Source organism: Diabrotica virgifera, chromosome 10 (genome assembly GCF_917563875.1).
Source record: "Diabrotica virgifera virgifera chromosome 10, PGI_DIABVI_V3a".
Lineage (NCBI taxonomy): Eukaryota > Metazoa > Arthropoda > Insecta > Coleoptera > Chrysomelidae > Diabrotica > Diabrotica virgifera.
The window spans coordinates 127,009,818-127,029,562 of record NC_065452.1 but is presented as its reverse complement, the minus strand read 5'-3'; the positions used below and the strand labels follow the sequence as shown (position 1 = coordinate 127,029,562).

The following is a 19,745-nucleotide window of genomic DNA, read 5'->3' as shown; positions in this document are numbered from 1 at the left end:
GTGAATGACCTTTCTTTAAATTTATAAAAAAATATACTGGGTGTTCCATTAAAAAAAAGTCAACAACGTTTTTTTTTTCAAAAATCCGCCATTTTTCTTTTCGTATTTGAGTGCGATATAAAAAATTCAATCCATTCAGACAAAACTTTTACTAAAATAAAACATTTTAGCGAAAACCGCATATTTCTATCTTGAGCCGTTTAGAAGTTATAGGCAGTTAAAATGGGGGAAAATATAAGTGGACACCCGGTACAATACAAGAATTTAAAAAGAGTATTAAGACTGGTATATGAGAAGCTCGTGAAAAACACACTTTCCAAAAAAAAACAGAACTTTCTTTCACCAATAGGAAACAATATTTCCATTTTTTATTCACATTAAGAGCAGAAAATTGAACGGATTCTAAATGAAGATCTAAATTTTATAATCCAATTTATAACTAGCATATGCAATCAATGAGTAGAAAGTTATAACCCGTTAAAGTGATGATATTCGTAAAATACCGCCACGGAAAGTGGAGGGGAGAACTGTCCGCTGCAATATCTCGGCTTGTTTCTTGTTATTAGCCATAGAAGTTTCTGTTTTTTTGGAAAGACTGTTTTTTCACCAGCTTTTCATTGAGTTTACTTACAAGCGTGTGACATAAAAAATATCAAAGTTATTATAAAAAATGTTTATAAGCTAAAAAGTCAGACCTTTTTCAAACTGTTTTTTAATAACAATTTTAATAAAAAATGTTGAATTTTTTTAATATACCCTAAAAATGAAGCCTCTATGAATCGATTGCGATTTACAAAATACCTCTAAAGTAACTGTTTGGGCAAGTACAGTTGTTTAAATAATCGCTTTTTGGGATAGACAAATTAAATTACTTATAAACTGTTTAGTCGATCCGTTTGAAATTTAGCACAATTTAATAACCAATTAACTGCCACAATTTTGGATGGTTATGTTACATGTCGTTATTCAAAAAACAAAGTTATTAACATTTATAAATTACTGCAAAAAAGGGTTTTTGCAATTATCTCAGTCAATTGTTTATGTATTGTTTAAAAACTCTCAAAAATAAAGAAATTTTTATGATCTACGGAGAGTTAATTAACAATATATGATACGCTGATGACACGCTAATAGACATAGTTTCAAAAGTTATGCATCACCCCTCTTATTCACGATGTTTACGCTTTTATAAATCCGTATCTTTATCACATATTCAATGGGCCTTTTTTTATAAAAAATATACCGTTTTTGGCTTTTTATTTTATTTGAATACCCATTTAATTGACCTGGTTTTGACAAGGTGTAAACATTTGAAAAATTTATTCTGGTGAAATTTTTGAAAACGTGATTAAAAATGAATCGTACTTTAATTTCTGAGTTGGACCGTATAAGAATTATCGATTTAGTTGAAGAAGGCCATTCACAGCGGTTCGTGGCGGAAAGAATGGGTGTTTCACAGAGTGATGTCTCACGGATATGGAAGAGGTTCCTGGAGACAAACTCGATACGGAATAGAGCTCGGTCTGGTAGACCACGAGTTACCAATGATCGACAGAATGGATATATCAGAATTTCCATCCGTAGAAATTGTTCTATGTCTGTACCAGCCCTCCAAAGAGAATTCAGGCATGCTACAGGAGTCCGAGTATCGTTGGCTACAATAAGAAGAAGAATTTTAGACTCGGGTTTGAGGAGTCGTCGACCAATAAGAGTTCCTCAGCTATAACCTAGACATGTTTTGGACCGCCTTCAGTGGGCTCAAGAACACATACAGCTCCCCCAACAGTTTTGGAATTTTGTGCTTTTTTCAGACGAGATCAGAATCTGTTTAAATAGCCCCCGCAAGGGCAACTGGCGCCTGTGTGCAAAAAAGAATTTGACGCCCTTAAGGCATTTTGGTTCATGTTTATTTATTTATTTTTTTGAAGGTAGGTAGGTAGGTGCTTGAAGTAAAACAAAATACTGAACTTCAGAAGTCATCTTCTTTTTCTTCTAATGGCGATACAACCCTTTGTGAGTCTTGGCCTGCTTGACAATGTTCTTCCATTCTGCCCTATCGAATACTTTCCTTCGCCATTGCCTGATGTCCATGGTTTTAAGATCCTCCTCTACGTCGTCTATCCATCTTTTACGAAATACTTTTATCCTCTTGTTCCATTTCCTTGGGGCTTCCATCTCTGGAATACTTTTACAGCTTGGTTATCTGGCATTTATTTAAGTGACCAAGTCAGTTTAGTCTTTGAGACTTTACAAATCTAACAATATCTGCGCTCTGTATTAGTTCATCCAACTCTTGGTTCATTTTAATTATCCACGAACCATCGCCGCAATGTGTTGGTCCAAATATCTTCCTTAGTATGTTGCGCTAAAATATTCTCAGTTGATTTTCATCAGTGGTTGAGAGGGTCCATGTTCCACGTCCATATGTGACCACTAGTCTAATTACTGTTTTGTAGATTCTAAGCTTAGACTCACTATTCAGTAACTTACTTTTTAGTATGTCTTTGTACATATACTTCAGAAGTTATAATAAGTTTTAATGAGTTTTCCCCGAAAAGTGTTTAATTTTTTGCTTATTTCACGTTGAAATATTCGATTGTTAATTTGACGAATAACAACGTATTTTTCATGAGCTCCAATTTTGCTTTTACTAGGTCTATAGACTTCATGAGTACATACACCATTTTTTTTTCGTTTTTTTATAAGTTACATTTTTGATAATATTTTTTTTTTCGGTAAAATAAATATGTACTTAGTCTTCGAGTTATTTGCGAAAAACCGCCCAAAATCGTGTTTTTTTTTTGTTGAAAATAAACATTTTCACTGGCAAATAACTCGAAAAATATTGATTTAGTTTTAAAACTCTATAGAACAAAAGTTGCTCAGAATTAGTCAGTTTATACATTTCCGGACTTATTTTAAAAAAATTTTCAGCCGTGAGAAGGGGTAACTTTCACCCTCCCCTGCACAAGTCAAACTTTGAAGTGGAGGGTAAGAAATAGAACCTAAATCCAAAGTTTCATGCAATTCGGTGATGACCTTGAAAATTACACGGTATTTCACGTTCATGTATTGGGCTATACGTACAATAGAAAAATAAAAAATAGCTATTATGTTTCGAGACTTTTCTGTTGCAAATTCATTAATTATATCGCTAAAATTTATACCATCAAAAATGTCTTGTTCAATTGTTAATATTGCTAGCCCAGGCAATCTCTCTTGAAGCATTGTCCTTAAAATCATTTTTAACTTTGAAAAAGATCGCTCGCCAAAAGCCACAGATACCGGCAATGTCAAAATAATCCTTACTGAAATGCTTACGTTTGGAATGGTGGAGACTAAATTAATTTCAAATATATATTGCAAAATACTTAAGGATTCAGTATCATCAGGTAATGAAAATAACTTTAACGCTTTAATTTCATTAAACAAATCATTGGAGTCTATATTATCCTTATTATCCTGATCTGTCAGTCGTTCTTCAAGAACAAAACAACTATTTAATTTCTCAACTTTTGTTTTAAAATTAATTTTTGTTTTTTTTGCAATTTTTTTTCAATTTTTTACCCCGGGTTTTGGCGCCCATAAAGGATGGCGCCCGTGTGCATTGCACACTTTGCACATATGGTAGCGGGGGCCCTGTAAATAGTGATAATCGAATTCGTGTGTGGCGAGAGTCAATAAGAGCTGCACAACTAGCCACACACGAATTCGCCGGTTATCACTATTTAAACAGATTCTGATCTCGTCTGAAAAAAGCACAAAATTCCAAAACTGTTGGGGGAGCTGTATGTGTTCTTGAGCCCACTGAAGGCGGTCCAAAACATGTCTAGGTTATAGCTGAGGAACTCTTATTGGTCGACGACTCCTCAAACCTGAGTCTAAAATTCTTCTTCTTATGTTATTACTCTGACTCCTGTAGCATGCCTGAATTCTCTTTGGAGGGCTGGTACAGACATAGAACAATTTCTACGGATGGAAATTCTGATATATCTATTCTGTCGATCATTGGTAACTCGGGGTCTACCAGACCGAGCTCTATTCCGTATCGAGTTTGTCTCCAGTAAACTATTCCATATCCGTGAGACATCACTCTGTGAAACACCCACTCTTTCCGCCACGAACCGCTGTGAATGGCCTTCTTCAACTAAATCGATAATTCCTATACGGTCCAACTCAGAAATTAAAGTACGATTCATTTTTAATCACGTTTTCAAAAATTTCACTAGAATAAATTTTTCAAATGTTTACACGTTGGCAAAACCAGGTCAATTAAATGGGTATTCAAATAAAATAAAAAACCAAAAAAGGCATATTTTTTATAAAAAGGGCCCATTAAATATGTGATAAAGATACGGATTTACAAAAGCGTAAACATCGTGAATACGAGGGGTGATGCATAACTTTTGAAACTATGTGTAGTAACAGATAACCTAGCAAATTTACAGTATTTGCTGGAAAACATAAACACTCATCATACCAACAAGTATGGTCTAAAACTGAACATCAAAAAGACTAAATTTATGATTGTAACAAAGAATCTATACACCAATGTGAATTTAACCATAAATAATAAGCAAGTTGAAAGAGTTACGTCCTACAAACATTTAGGAGTTTGGTTCACTGATACTAATGACCAGACAAGAGAAATTAAGAGGCGAATAGAAATAGCGAGATCATTTATCAAAATAAAAAAGTTCCTATGCAGCCGGGACATAAATCTAAACTTAAGAACGAGAATGTTCAGGTGCTATATGTTTTCTCCGTTCTGCTGTAGGGCATGGAAGCTTGGACACTGAAAAAGATAAACATCAAAAATATTGAGGCCTTCGAGATGTGGTGCTACAAGAGAATGTGGAAAATACCATGGACAGAGAGAGTAACAAATCAAGATGTTTTGCTGAAGATGGGGAAGGAATGCGAAGTCATAAAAACCATACAAACGAGAAAACTGGAATATCTAGGCCACATAATGAGAGGGAAAAAGTACTCCCTGCTAAGACTCGTAATCCAATGAAAAATCTCGGGAAAGAGAAATGTTGGACATAGGAGGATTTCCTGGTTGCGAAATTTAAGGGAGTGGTATGGGTGCAGTTCAATTCAATTGTTCAGAGCTGCAGCCAACAAAGTTAAGATTGCTGTGGTGATAGCCAACCTCCGATGGGAAACGGTACTGCAAGAAGAAGATTGTTTAAAAAATAAAGGAAAATTAGCTGTACTGTATAAGATTTTTTCATGTTTTGATTCCAATTGACTGGCGCATTACAACCGGTATAGAACATATGGCTTCAAGAAAATAAAAAACATTGTCAAAATATTCATATTGATAATGTTTTACTATCTCTAAAAAATGTAAAGATGTGAAGAAAAGTAATTTTACTCACCTGAAATTCATCAAAATCCGGATTAGCAATAGTATGTCTATACCGCACTCTGTGCTGCTTCAAATCATTTCCAGTAAAATAATCAGAATGTTCCCAAGAGTTGCCAGTTTTCTCTACTTCTACAACACCATACGCCGGTTTTCTAACGATACTGAAGTATTTTAAATAATCTGGAATAGCCACATTTGAAGTGAAACTCAAATTATACGGTGTTATGACGGATACACTTTGGTGCAGTACAATTAAGCCAGTATTCCGCTCCATTCTCCAATATTGGGGTGAAATAGCCACCCTTAATCGGTACACAGGGCTAGTTTCAAGGCCGTCAGAAACTTGCATGCTTATATACGAAGTGTTCTTGTCAGAACTTTTATCATAAAACAATATCAAGCCTCCATTCACTTCTTCTTGAGTAAAAGAACTGATTTTTGTACCTGGGTTATTAACGTTCTCAAAATAGCCATCCTCACATTTCAAAATAGAATAAATCAATTGATCTGGTGTATTATCTGAATCTATAACTTTGAATATGTCTGAAGATAAAAACTTTTTTGTTCCCTATAAAATAAACAATGTTAGAGAATCATTCTAGTTAGCATCAAATCAAATGAGGTTTTTTGACTTACCTATATTTGTTAATATGCAATTCATGCCACAAAAGATCTAGAGAACACATTCATTAACAAACTAAAAATAATTAATAAAATGAAAAATATTAATCAAAATCTATTAATAAAATCAGTGATTTGGATTAAATTAAAAAAGCTTCTAAAATTAACTAACGTCGATTTTTTAAAGATTGATAACTTATATTTCATGTTAAATGGGTAGATTTAAAAAAACTGTACATATTGTACAGTTAAGAAATCAATCTCCAAAAGATAGACCTATAACGTTATATAGAGAAAAACATAATTCTACCATATATGAAACAAAACTTTTGAAAAACCTGTTTTGTAGATGTACTAAAAAGATCAAACTGAAATAAGGTCGCAATTTTGATAGAAACCTTAGGGAACGCCATCTATAGTAGGAAAATATATACAGGGTGTCCAATTAAGTCGGCATCATATGGAAAACTTTTTTATTCTTAGTTTTATGAAAAAAAGTTATTCTTTATAAAAAGTTGTGCATGGTCTAAAACTTAAAATACAACCATCAATTATCAATTTTTTTAAGCCGTATACTAGGTATGTCAAAAAATATGAATTTTCCTCAAGAGTAAAGTAGCTTTATTTTTCACAATATTGAAGATTGTTATAATGAAAAGTTGTTTGGAATTAAGAACTATATTTTAATATGCAATTTCATCCGTCTAATTGAAAAAAAAAAAATTGAATTTGTTTTTTAATTATGGATAACCAAATTTATTTTCAGTTATTTCAATTATGATAACTCTTTTATTATTAATTTTACGAAAAACAGTTATTCTGTATAAAATGTTCTGCATGGTCTAAAACCGAGAATACAACCATGTTATATCAAATTTTGTCAATTTTATACGAGGTATATAAAAAAATATGAATTCGCTTAAGAGTACCTACTTAAATAAAATACCGTTATTTTTCACGATATTGAAAATTGTGATTATGTAAAGTTGTATAGAACTAAAAATCATGTTTCGTAATGTAATTACATCCTTCTTATTGAAATATTCTGAACTATAAAGGCTTTTGACCATGCAGAACTTTTTATAAATTATACATTTTTTTCGTAAAATTAATAATAAAAGAGTTATCTTAATTTAAATAACTGAAAATAATGTTGGTTATCCATAAAAAAATTTAATTTTTTTTTCAATTAGAAGGATGAAATTGCGTATTAAAATATAGTTCTTCATTCCAAACAACTTTTCATTATAACAATTTTCAATATTGTGAAAAATAAAGCTACTTTACTCTTGAGTAAAATTCATATTTTTTGACATACCTCGTATACGGCTTAAAAAAATTGATAAGTGATGGTTGTATTTTAAGTTTTAGAACATGCACAACTTTTTATAAAGAATAACTTTTTTTCATAAAACTAAGAATAAAAAAGTTTCCCATATGATGCCGACTTAATTGAACACGCTGTATATAAACAAATTTGAAAATGTAGTCTTAAAATTCTGCTCATTATTTATTTAGTGTCTCTCCAAGGTTGTTAATCCACCCTTTTCTTTGTTTTTGTTACACACCAGTTTAACTTCTCTTACTTGGATAGATATCTTGATTCTATTCTTGATTTCATCTTGGTTCCATCACTATAAAACTCAGTGATTGATGCTCCACTTAGCAGCAAGGTCCCCTAAGGTACACACATCTTTAACCCTTGTTGTCTTATATCTAGTAGTTCCCATCAGTATCAATTTATGCTATTAACTCTTTCTAGTGCCTAATTATAGTCTAAGAACTAGTGAACCCTTCGACTAACGGTCTTCCTGTACGACTAGATAGAAATTTGTATAGTGAGAATTCATATTCATAGCACACCAAGGCTAAAAAACATGACCTGACAGGCATCAGCCCTGTACGTGTATCTACCAGGTGAGTCGAAAAGTGCATAGTTTAGGGGTAAAATAAACTTTCTCCTGTAAAGTTTAAATTTAAGTATGTGTTTGAGTAAGTCATTTAGAAGAAATGTGTACAATGACAGGCGATTCTGAACAGCATAAGACCTTGCCAGGCGAGGGGAAAGATTAGGGTTTTTTTCCTAAAATTATTTTTTTTGCAAAAAATTTAAAAATTGCGAAATCGGCCATTTTTGTCCCTGAATCGGACATTTAACTGAAAATATCAATGTTGCCAAGGTAGGTAGATATTCTTTAACATCGATTGATGAAATCCCGAAGAGTCTTTTGCAATACAAAATCGAAAACCCCTTTGTTTTTTAATTTCTAATCAAGCGGGCGTGACACTAGTATAAGTGAGGACGTTTGAGTTTGCACAAATTCATTATCTCGAAAATGGGCAAATTTGAAGAGAAATCCTCAGACAGGTCCATTTTTATTTTTAAATTAGGACTTTTTGGCATATATATAATACTAGTGACGTCATCCATCTGGGTGTGATGACGTAATCGATGATGTTTTGAATGGGAGTAGAGGTCGTGTGATAGCTCATTTGAAATATTATTTAAATCTCTATTCAGTAATATAAACGTTAACATAATTATTTATACAGGGTGTGCAAAAAATGTTTCTTCTTTTTGTGTAAATTAATTTAATATTTTTTTTTGTTTACCCTGTATAAATAATCATGTTAATGTTTATATTACTAAATAGAGAATTAAATAACCTTTCAAATGAGCTATCACACAACCCTACTCTCATTTAAAAAAATCATCGATTACGTCATTACGCCCAGATGGATGACGTCACTATATAGTATTATATATATGTCAAAAAGTTTTAACTTAAAAATAAAAATCGACCTGTCTGAGGATTTCTCTTCAAATTTGCCCATTCTCGAGATAATGAATTTATGCAAACTCAAACGTCCTCACTTTACTACAGTGTCGCGCCCGCTTGATTAGCAATTAAAAAACAAAGAGGTTTTCGATATTGTATTGCAAAAAACTCTTCGGGATTTCATCAATCGATGTTTAAAGAATATCTACCTACCTTGGCAACATTGAAATTTTCAGTTAAATGTCCGATTCAGAGTTAAAAATGGCTGATTTCGCAATTTTTAATCGCTTATATGTCAAAAACTATTAACCTAAGAGAAAAGTCACTAAAGACCTTTTCTGTTTGGAATGATTAAAAAAAACCTAAAAAAAAACTTTGTTCGATGCAAAAAAAAAATAATTTTAGGAAAAAACCCAAATCCTTCCCCTCGCCTGGCAAGGTCTTATGTTGTTCAGAATCGCCTGTCATTGGACACATTTCTTCTAAATGACTTACTCAAACACATACTTAAATTTAAACTTTACAGGAGAAAGTTTATTTTACCCCCTAAACTATGCACTTTTCGATTCACCTGGTAGATACACGTGCAGGGCTAATGCCTGCCAGGTCATGGTTTTTAGCCTTGGTGTGATATGAATTATCACTATACAAATTTCTAGCCTTACAGGAAGATCGTTAGTCGGAGGGTTCACTAGCTCTTAGACTGTTACCAACTAAACCACGCGCCTATTCAATGTAGCATATCAAAGATTTGGCATTACGTTTTAGTCATTTCTTATGGTCTTATGGCTCTACAGCCAAGCCGGACTATGTTCTCTTAGGCCAGGTTAATAAGACAAAAATATACCCTGTTCGTGACACTCGAGCCGCCAGGGTACTGAAGCGTTTTTTCGACAGGTAATACCTATAAGAGCAAATTGTAACTATTTCCTGCGTAGGATCTGGCGGCCATTTTTATTTATAAACAATTAACTGTCAAAAAATGGCATTTTTCCCTTTTTTTCAAATCAATGGAAAACAGTGAAACTTATGACTTTTTTAGTACAAGTATCTTTGAGATTATGGAAAAAGCTTTAAAATGACATATTACAAAGATTGATATACTCATTTATTGTTAATATAATTGCGAAAAAAGGTCGGAATTGCAAAAAAAATTATTTTCGCAATAACTGCTGTAAAAATTGGTGTACAGGTTTGAAATTTTTGTCAAATGAGGGTTCTTTGGTGCTTCATTTAATTGTTTAAATTTTATTCAAATTGTTTATCCCAGAGAGCATTTTTTTTACAATAACATAAGTCAGAAAAAAATGACGTTAGAACCATTCCACAGGTGTCAAATGAAAGAGCATGAGCTATATTTTCAACTTGGTTTAAAGAAAGTAAATTAAAAATGCATTTATTAGTAATAAATAATTATGCAAAAGTATCGTAAATCTTTCCTTATACAGTTTTTGAATAACTTTTTCAAAAAAAATTAACTTTTTTACCCTGTTTTAAGTGCACAACTAGCAAGTAATGTTATTTATATCATAATTGATAAAAAATTGTAATAAATATATATATAATTTCTTATATAACAAAATAAAAAGTTTATAAGGAAAGATTTACGATACTTTTGCATAATTATTTATTACTAATAAATGCATTTTTTATTCGCTTTTTTTAAACCAAGTTAAAAATATAGCTCATGCTCTTTCATTGGACATCTTTGGAATGGTTCTAACGTCATTTTTTTCTGACTTACGTTATTGCAAAATAAAATGCTCTCTGGGATAAACAATTTGAATAAAATTTAAACAATTGAATAAATCGCTTTGAAATTTTTATCACATATTAAGCACCAAAGAACCCTTGTATGACAAAAATTTCAAAGCTGTACACTAATTTTTACAATAGATATTGCGAAATTATTTTTTTTTGCAATTCCCACCTTTTTTCGCAATTATATTAACAATAAATGAGCATATCAAACTTTGTAATATGTCATTTTAAAGCTTTTTCGATAATCTCAAAGATATTTGTACTAAAAAAACCATAAGTTTCACTGTTTTCCATTGATTTGAAAAAAAAAAAAGGGAAAAATGCCATTTTTTGACACTTAATTGTTTATAAATAAAAATGGCCGCCGGATCCTACGCAGGAAATAGTTACAATTTGCTCTTATAGGTATTACCGGTCGAAAAAACGCTTCAGTACCCTGGCTGCTCGAGTGTCATGGAAAAAACCTTATTACCCTGGACTATCTCTCAGCAACCGCCGCACAGTGGTGAATTTTACCGAAAACCTGGCCAAAATGCAAAAATTTAAATTTATATATTCCGAGAAATTTTATATGAATCTTGCTCTGTAGATTTCTGAGGATCATAAACGGCCGTTGAGGGTAGAACAATACAAGCATATCAAATATTTATATTAGTGTAAAGTTGGGATTGAACGAAAGCGGACCGAATAAAATGAAAGTGTGTTATACAATTGAGGCATTGTTAGGTTTTCGTTTAAAACTATAGACGTATATTATTTTGTTATTTTATAGTGGATGCTATTTCTGGAGGTATTTTAATATACTTTTTAGATTCTTTTTCCTAACATAAACTTTATTTACAACATATTTACAAAATGATGGCAAGAATGTTCAATCGTTTTCTGTTTACCAAGTTTTAAAATGGGAAAAGTAAAAAAGTCAGCTTTGGTCAGCAAAGATTTTTTGCTTAATAAATAATTCAATATGTATATAAATATTCCTCAAGAAATCATCTGCAACAAGTTGCAAACTTAGCGGAATTCTTCATTTTAGACAACTGTAACATGCTAGAGAATTTCTACATTAAGAGACTTTAATGTTATGGTCAGTTAATAAAGTAGGAACAAAATATGAAGCAGCTGATCCAGTAAATTAACAGTTTTTTTTACACAAGAACCGCCGTTTTTTGTTATTTTTTGCTCTCTTCTTCTTCTTTTTTTATCTTTAAGTCCTTTTACCTTTATGTATGGGCCTATCTTTTTGCTTTCTTATTTTTATAATATTTAATATTTTGGTCGTGTGAGTCCAAAAATTTTGCCTTTTTTTAAAAATAAAATGTATAAACGATACTTTCCAAAAATAGGTAGGTCAACTCTTAATACATATTAATTGTTTTGTAAATGGATCCGATTAATTTTAATTATTACCTACCAATGTGTGGCTTCTTAACACAAAGTTTCGTTAATGCATTTCATTTTTACAAAATTAAAATTTTTGGCTCACACGACCAAAATTATTAAAAAAATATAAAAATAAGGAAGCAAAGACTAAGAATAAAAGGACTTAAAGATAAAAAAAGAAGAAGAAAGCAAAAATAACAAAAAACAGCGGCTCTGTAAAAAAACTGTAAATTTACAGGATTAGATGCTTCATATTTTGTTCTTACTTTATTAACTGACCATATAGCATTCAAGTCTCTTAATATAGAAATTCTCCAGCATATATTTTTTTAAAATGAAAAATTCCGCTAAGGATGCACCTGGCTGCAGATGATTTTTTGAGGATTATTTATATACATTTTGAACTATTTATTAAGCAAAATATCTTTGCTGAGCAAAGTAGACTTTTGAATATGGTTGATGTCATGTGATGCCAGGGGTTAATCTGGAAATATTTTAAACATCTTTCAAAATCGGATAATATAATGTAACCCCAACTGTTTAAAATCAATTTAAGGGTTTTTACCCGTACATTTTGGTGGCTTAAAGCATGTAAACCTGTGATAACACTGATGATGGAATATTTTTAGGGATTTTAAATACATATACCTTTTACAAAATAAGGTTTTTATTTTTTTACTTTTCTCTTTTAAAAACTTGGAAAACTTAAAACGATTGAAAATTCTTGCCAATATTTTGCAAATATGTTGTAAATAAAGTCTATTTTACGAAAAAAAAAAGTCCAAAAAGTATATTAAAATACTCCACTTACCTCCAGATATAGCCACTATAAACTAACAAAATAATACACGTCTATAGTTCTAAATGAAAACCAAACAATGCCCCAATATTATTGTGTAACACTTAATTTTTATTTGGTCCGCTGTCGTTCAATCACAACTTTACACTAATAAAAATATATGATCTCATAGGCGCCCATACCCATGGGCACGTCCACGGCCCCCCTAGCTTTTCTGTTGCTTTAAACTATATATTGTCATCCAAAGTATACAAAATGTAATGTGCAACATCTTCACGTCTGGCCCCTCCCCTAAAATTTTTTATATAGGCGCCCATGCATGATCTGCTTGTATTGTTCTACCCTTAACGGCCGTTTATGATTCTCAAAAACCTGCAGAACAAGGTTCATATCAAATTTCTCGGGGTATACCTATAAACTTAAATTTTTACATTTTGGCCGGGTTTTCGTCGAAATTCACCACTGTGCGCCGTAAGCATCCCTTTCCTTAGCTGCTTTTCTCCAGTTATCCACCCTCAATTACTCTTTGGCATCGGTTCTCACTTCATCTATCCCCCCTCTTCCTTGGACTTCCTACTGGTTGACGTCCCTCCATAGTTTCACTAAACATTCTACTAAGTGTTGTGTTATTAACCATTCTTATAAGGTGACCCGCCCAGCGCAATCTTTGTATTTTTGCATAACTTGCTATAGATGGTTCTGTGTAATGTTGATGTAACTCGTATAAAGAATTCACATAAACTTTAAGTATGACAAATGCAGTAACATACACCACAGAACAAACAAAGTCACGTAAATATAAAATTCTTAATGTTGTTCTGAAGCTATTTCCTTGTGGCATTTTTATAAGTAAGTATTTTCTATGGGAAATAAGCCACAATTTTACTAAAAAATGAATTTATTAACGTTTCGAAGCCCAAATCGGATTTCGTTGTCAAAATACAAAGTACTATTAAAATAAACAAAAATGTTGCTAAGTAAAAAAATTCTTCTAATAATTTATTTAATCTGACTCATTTATATTGGCAATTTAGACGTATATTATACATTTAAAAGTAGAAGACTTTAAAATGATATCGCCAATATTTATGAGTTGCGTTCCTGGGACGACTTTACTAAAAGATAGTTCATTCGATTACATGAAATCAATCCCAACTCAAGAATATCCGTCGCAAAAAAAATCATAGCATGTGATCTGTCTTTAAAAAGACAACCAAATGCAACGATGACAGTAAAATTCTCGCGTTAGAGATTCTATAGTAAATCACGAGGGAAAACCAGGAAAAAAACCTCGTGATACTATCCCGACATCGTAAGTATTTGGTCTTACATTTAATTTACCTTCAAAAAACTAATACCAAATTCTGACTTTAATATGTTTAAATTATAAATAATATTAATAATACATAGATATACAATAAGTAATACTAAAATATAAAATTTGTACTAACTCGATATGTTATTGACTTACTAATCGTGGTATTTTCTTTCTATTTACTTCCTCTTTCAGTATGGGTAACCACATCCTACTGCATTCTACCGAGGAATTTGCGACACAATTGGTTTCATTTAGCATAATTAGAGCCGCTTCTTTGATTTTTCTCTTTTTACTATCTGATTCTTTCAGGACTATACTTGAATCTCTCCACTGAACTCTATGTTCATTATCCCATGCGTGTTGACATATTTGAGATCTATCAAATTCTCTATTTTTAATATAAGACTGATGTTCACTTATTCTAACGTTTAATGGTCTTGATGTTTCACCTAAATAAAATTGTTCGCATTCACAAGGTATTTTATAAATGCAATTCTTTGTTCTTTCTTGTTCATTGTTAGGTTTAGTTTTAGATAGAATATATCTCAATGTGTTTGTTGTTTTGAATGTTGTTGAAATGTTGAATTTATTTTCTATTGTTTTAAGTTTCTCGGATAGTCCTTTTATATATGGTATTGTTATTTTCCTCGTATTATTTCTTGTGAATGTTGTAGGATACCGTTCTAAGTTGTTCTGTTCCATTCGATCCAATCTTGTTAATTCCTTATTTATAAACGATAAAGGATAATCATTTTTTAATAAAAGAGATGTTAACAATTGTTTTTCTTCTAAAAATGAATTTTCGTTAGAACAAGTAATTTTGGCTGTATCATATAAGGATTATATTATACATATTAAAATGTATCATATACGTCTGAATTGCCAATATAAATGAGTCAGATTAAATAAATTATTAGAAAAATTTTTTTACTTAGCAACAACATTTTTGTTTATTTTAATAGTATTTTGTATTTTGACAACGAAACCCGATTTGGGCTTCGAAACGTTAATAAATTGATTTTTTAGTAAAATTGTGGCTTATTTCCCATAGAAAATACTTAAATATAAATTTCGTTATCTGCTATATTAAAAAAACCAATTATTTAATAAATAAACGTAATTTTAATAAAAGTATGAAGAAAACATTGAAAAATACAGTATAACTGTGTCATACACAACAATACATCATAACAACAAGCTTCAGTTTCTTGTTACCCGGCAACGAATTTACAAAAGCTATACTAATTGAGAAGGTTTTGTATGCAGCATATTAATTAGGTACATATTCTATACTATTACGGTCCACAAATTACCTGTATTGATGGAGGATTTGCAAGTGAAATTTTTGATTATTATTGAGTAAATGTCTACACTCTATACTGTTTCAGTCATGGACGTATAAATAAAGATTTATACGTTTATACAGAGTGTTTGGTAAAGAATGGGCCATAGCTTAACCTTAGATTCCTGAGCTTAAAACAGGTCGATTTAAGCTAACTTACCCTAGTACAAAAGTTGATAATAATCTAAATACAGGGTGTCAAAGTTAAACTTTTATTTTATTTATTTTTGAATGTTTCCTGACAGGCATGGGACAACAACACGAAATTTGGTAAGTGGTGCTGGTATTGTACAATCTACTAAATTATGTTAAACAAACGTTTCTGGCTACTACCAGAGGCGTACGACGGGAGAACGTGAATGGTTGACCCTTCCCAAATTCTACGCTACTGGCGGAATTACTATTTTAGTGCAATTTTTTTATTCTCCAATACTTTTTATGTAAAAACATACTCTTCATTCGTAACGATAAAGCCATTAGTTTTCGAGATATTTGAAGCTAAAAACGAAGGAGCATAATACATTAATCAAAATAAGTGTGCTTTTTCATTTTTAACTTCAAATATCTCGAAAACTCATGACTTTATCGTTACGAATAAAGAGTATATTATTTGCATAGACATCTATGCTATCTTAGAGATTCTCCAATTTGATAGATATATATCTATGCTAAGATCTATATATCTATCATATTGGAGAATCTAAAAATTATGCTAAAATAGCAGTTTCATCAGTGGCGTAGAATGTGGGAAGGGTCAACCATTCACTTTCCCCTGTCGTACGCCTCTGGTATTAACCACAAACCATTATTTAACATAATTTAGTAGGATGCACAGTACCTACACTTTCTGCCAAGTACCATATGGATATGTCAAATAGTTTTATAGTATCGGGCACACATAGTTCTTAAAGATTTAAATAAAGAATAAATTATTTAAAAAAAGAATACTTTAAAATAATTTGACATATCCGTGTGATACTTGGCAGAAAGTGTAGACACTGTAAACCCTACTAAATGATGTTGAATAATCGTTTCTGGCTACTACCAGAGGCGTACGACAGGGGAAAGTGACCCTTCCCAAATTCTTCCCTGGTTGACCCTTCCCAAATTCTACGCCACTGATGAAACTGCTATTTTAGCATAATTTTTAGATTCTCCAATACTTTCTATGCAAATAATATACTCCGTAACGATAAAGTCATGAGTTTTCGACACATTTAAAGTTAAAAATGAAAGGGCACACTTATTTTGGTCAATGTATTATGCTCCTTCGTTTTTAGCTTCAAATATCTCGAAAACTAATGGCTTTATCGTTACGAATGGAGAGTACGTTTTTTACATATAAAATTTTGGAGAAACAAAAAATTGCACTAAAACATCAATTCCGCCAGTGGCGTAAAATTTGGGAAGGGTCAACCATTCACATTCCCCGTCGTACGCCTCTGGTAGTAGCCAGAAACGTTTGTTTAACATAATTTAGTACATTGTACAATACCAGCACGACCTACCAAATTTTGTGTTGTTGTCCCATGCCTGTCAGGAAGTATTCAAAAATAAATAAAATAAACGTTTAACTTTGACACCCTGTATTTCGGTTATTATCAACTTTTGTACTAAGGTACGTTAGCTTAAATCGACCTATTTTAAGCTCAGGAATCTAAGGTTAAGCTATGGCCCATTCTTTACCAAACACCCTGTATAAAGACTGATACAATTTTATTACATAATAGTATACGAGGTATGTCAAAAAATATGATTTTCTTTCAAGAGTAAAGCACCTTTACTCAACAAAAGAAATCTATTAGACGCATATCAGAACAACTCAAAGCTGAAAAAAACCAAAAAGAAACAGATGTGCAGCTGAACAACAAACTTAAACACATTACCAACAAATAAGACATAACACAAGATATAGAACAGAACTGGAAGAAAATAAAAACGCCCTTGCAACAACAACTGAAATCATCACAGAACAACGCCCACGGAAGCAAAGATGTATGATAAAGGAAATATTAGATTTAATTGAAGAAAGGAAAAATGCAGACAGCAGAAAGCAATGTAAAAAGCAATAGGTCTGGATCCCGCGTATGAAAAAAAGTTGATTAATAGCAAGCTGAAAATTTGTTAATAGCTTAAGGGTGTCTAGTCGGACAAACTTTGATATATGGGAACGCTGGAACAGGGGAAGTTTTAATTGTGGAGCAGGTTAAAAATTTGGAACGGTCAGACCACGAAAACGTCACATGTATATTTCACAATATTTTTATTTTTTGGAAATTGTTATTATCAAAAGTTGTTTGGAATTAAAAATTATGTTCTAATGCGCATGTTCTAATTCTTCTAATTAAAAAAAAATTGTTGAAGATACAAAACATCATTTTTATTTAAGTATGATAACTCCGAAATTATTAATTTTACCAAAAAAAAAGTTATTCTTTATAATAAGTTTTGCACGTTCTACAAAATAAGCGTCAATCATAATTCACATTTTATCAATTATATTCCGGTTATGTCAAAAAATGAATTTCGCTCAGGAGTAAAGTACCTTTATTTTGAACAATATTGAAAAATTTTATTATAAAAAGTTGTTCAGAATTAAAAAAACATGTATGAGTATACAATTACATCTTTTAAATTGAAATATTGTGAACTATAAAGGTACTTTACTCTTGAACAAAATTCATATTTTTGACAAACCTCGTATAAAATTGATACAATTTGATAAATTATGGTTGTATCTTAGTTTCCATACCATACAAAACTTTTTATAAAGAATAACATTTTTTCGTAAAACTAATAATATCGGAATTATCACAAATAAAAATGATGTTGGGTAGGTATCAGTAATTTGAGAAAAAATTTAAATTTTTCTTTCAATTAGAAGAATATAATTGCATATTAGAACATTATTTTTAAGCCCAAACAAATTTTCGTAATAACAATCTTCAATCTTGTGAAATATATAAAACTTTATAACTCTTGAGAAAAATTCATATTTTTTGACATTCCTCGTATCCTATTGATAAAACTTGATCAGATGATTGCATCTTAGGTTTTAGACCACGCAGAACTGTTTATGAAGAATAACTTTTTTTCGTAAAAATCAATAATAAAAAAAGTTTTCCATATAGTTCCAACTTAAGCAAGAAACCCATTATGAACGTCCGGCACGGCACAGCACAGGCTGGCACGTCCAAAAACCCATTTGTAACGGCCGGCACGGCACGGCACCGGAAAAATGATCATATATTTTAAAAACTATCGTAAAATAAAAGTTTTTAAAAGACATAAACTACACAATTTTAATGAATATGCATAATGTTAAAAAAACGAATTCATGGTTAAAAGATAATGTACGTACCTGTCCATTGATCAAAATTTTCGGATATTTGTACCCATGTATTGTCCTTTTTCTTACTATCATGATAACTTGAGTCTGATGCATCATACAAAAATGGGTATTCTCTGACACTCTCAATGAAAAGTTCTTCCATATTATTTTATTTCAAAAGAAACAACGCGCTTTCAATTAAGAAATCAACAATATATCTGCTTATTACCAACAATTATGACGCACTGGCGCCAACTGGCCGTTCAGGCCGTTCGACTTCAACGGATTTTATTCTCCTCGGAGAATTTTGGCCGTTCCGTTTGCGTGCTGGCCTGTGCCGGGCCGAGCCGGCCGCTCATAATGGGTTACGTTGCATTTAAAACTATACAAATGAATTTGGACTGTCCTGTGACGGGCCGGGCTGTGCCGTGCCGGCCGTTCATAATGGGTTTCTTGCTTTACAGGGACATACTGTATATACTCATACATTAGTAGTTATTCATTTGTTTTTAATTTTTAATCATATCCAAATATATAATTATTCATTTTAATTTTCAAAATATATCTAAATTTTATGATATCCACTTAAATCCACTTGGTAAATACTTGATTAGTTTTACTTACATGACTGAAACAGTATAGACATTTACTCAATAATAATCAAAATTTTTGCTTACAAATCATACACCAATACAGTTAATTTCTGGACCGAAATAGAACAGAATATGTAACTAATATTCTGCATACAAAACCTACTCGAATTCAGTCGCCCCCATGACTGAATTAGTATAGCTTTTGTAAATTCGCTACCCGGCACTCCTTTATATATTTGTTGTTAAATTTCATATTCTTGTGACAGAACTTGAAATAAATATAATCTACTGCTCATTTCAGATTTTCTTAGATACTAGCGATTGAGAGTAACAAAGATACAACGAGAAAAAGAGAAATATATGACTATTCGCCTCTACATGACTATTAAAGAAATATGGTTTCTTTCTATATGCCAGAGATCAACACTCAAATCAGTGGAGAAAAA

The 19,745-nt window shown here is 31.5% G+C and overlaps 1 protein-coding gene across 1 annotated transcript in view; it reads right to left on the bottom strand.

Annotated features, from left to right (window-relative positions):
• Positions 1-19,745, bottom strand: part of LOC126878629 (chondroitin sulfate proteoglycan 4) — a 114,082-nt gene that overhangs the window by 47,927 nt on the left and 46,410 nt on the right. The window contains exon 5 of the mRNA XM_050641454.1: positions 5,385-5,942. Coding sequence (XP_050497411.1) covers positions 5,385-5,942 — 558 coding nt within the window. The remainder of the gene's footprint in view (positions 1-5,384; positions 5,943-19,745) is intronic.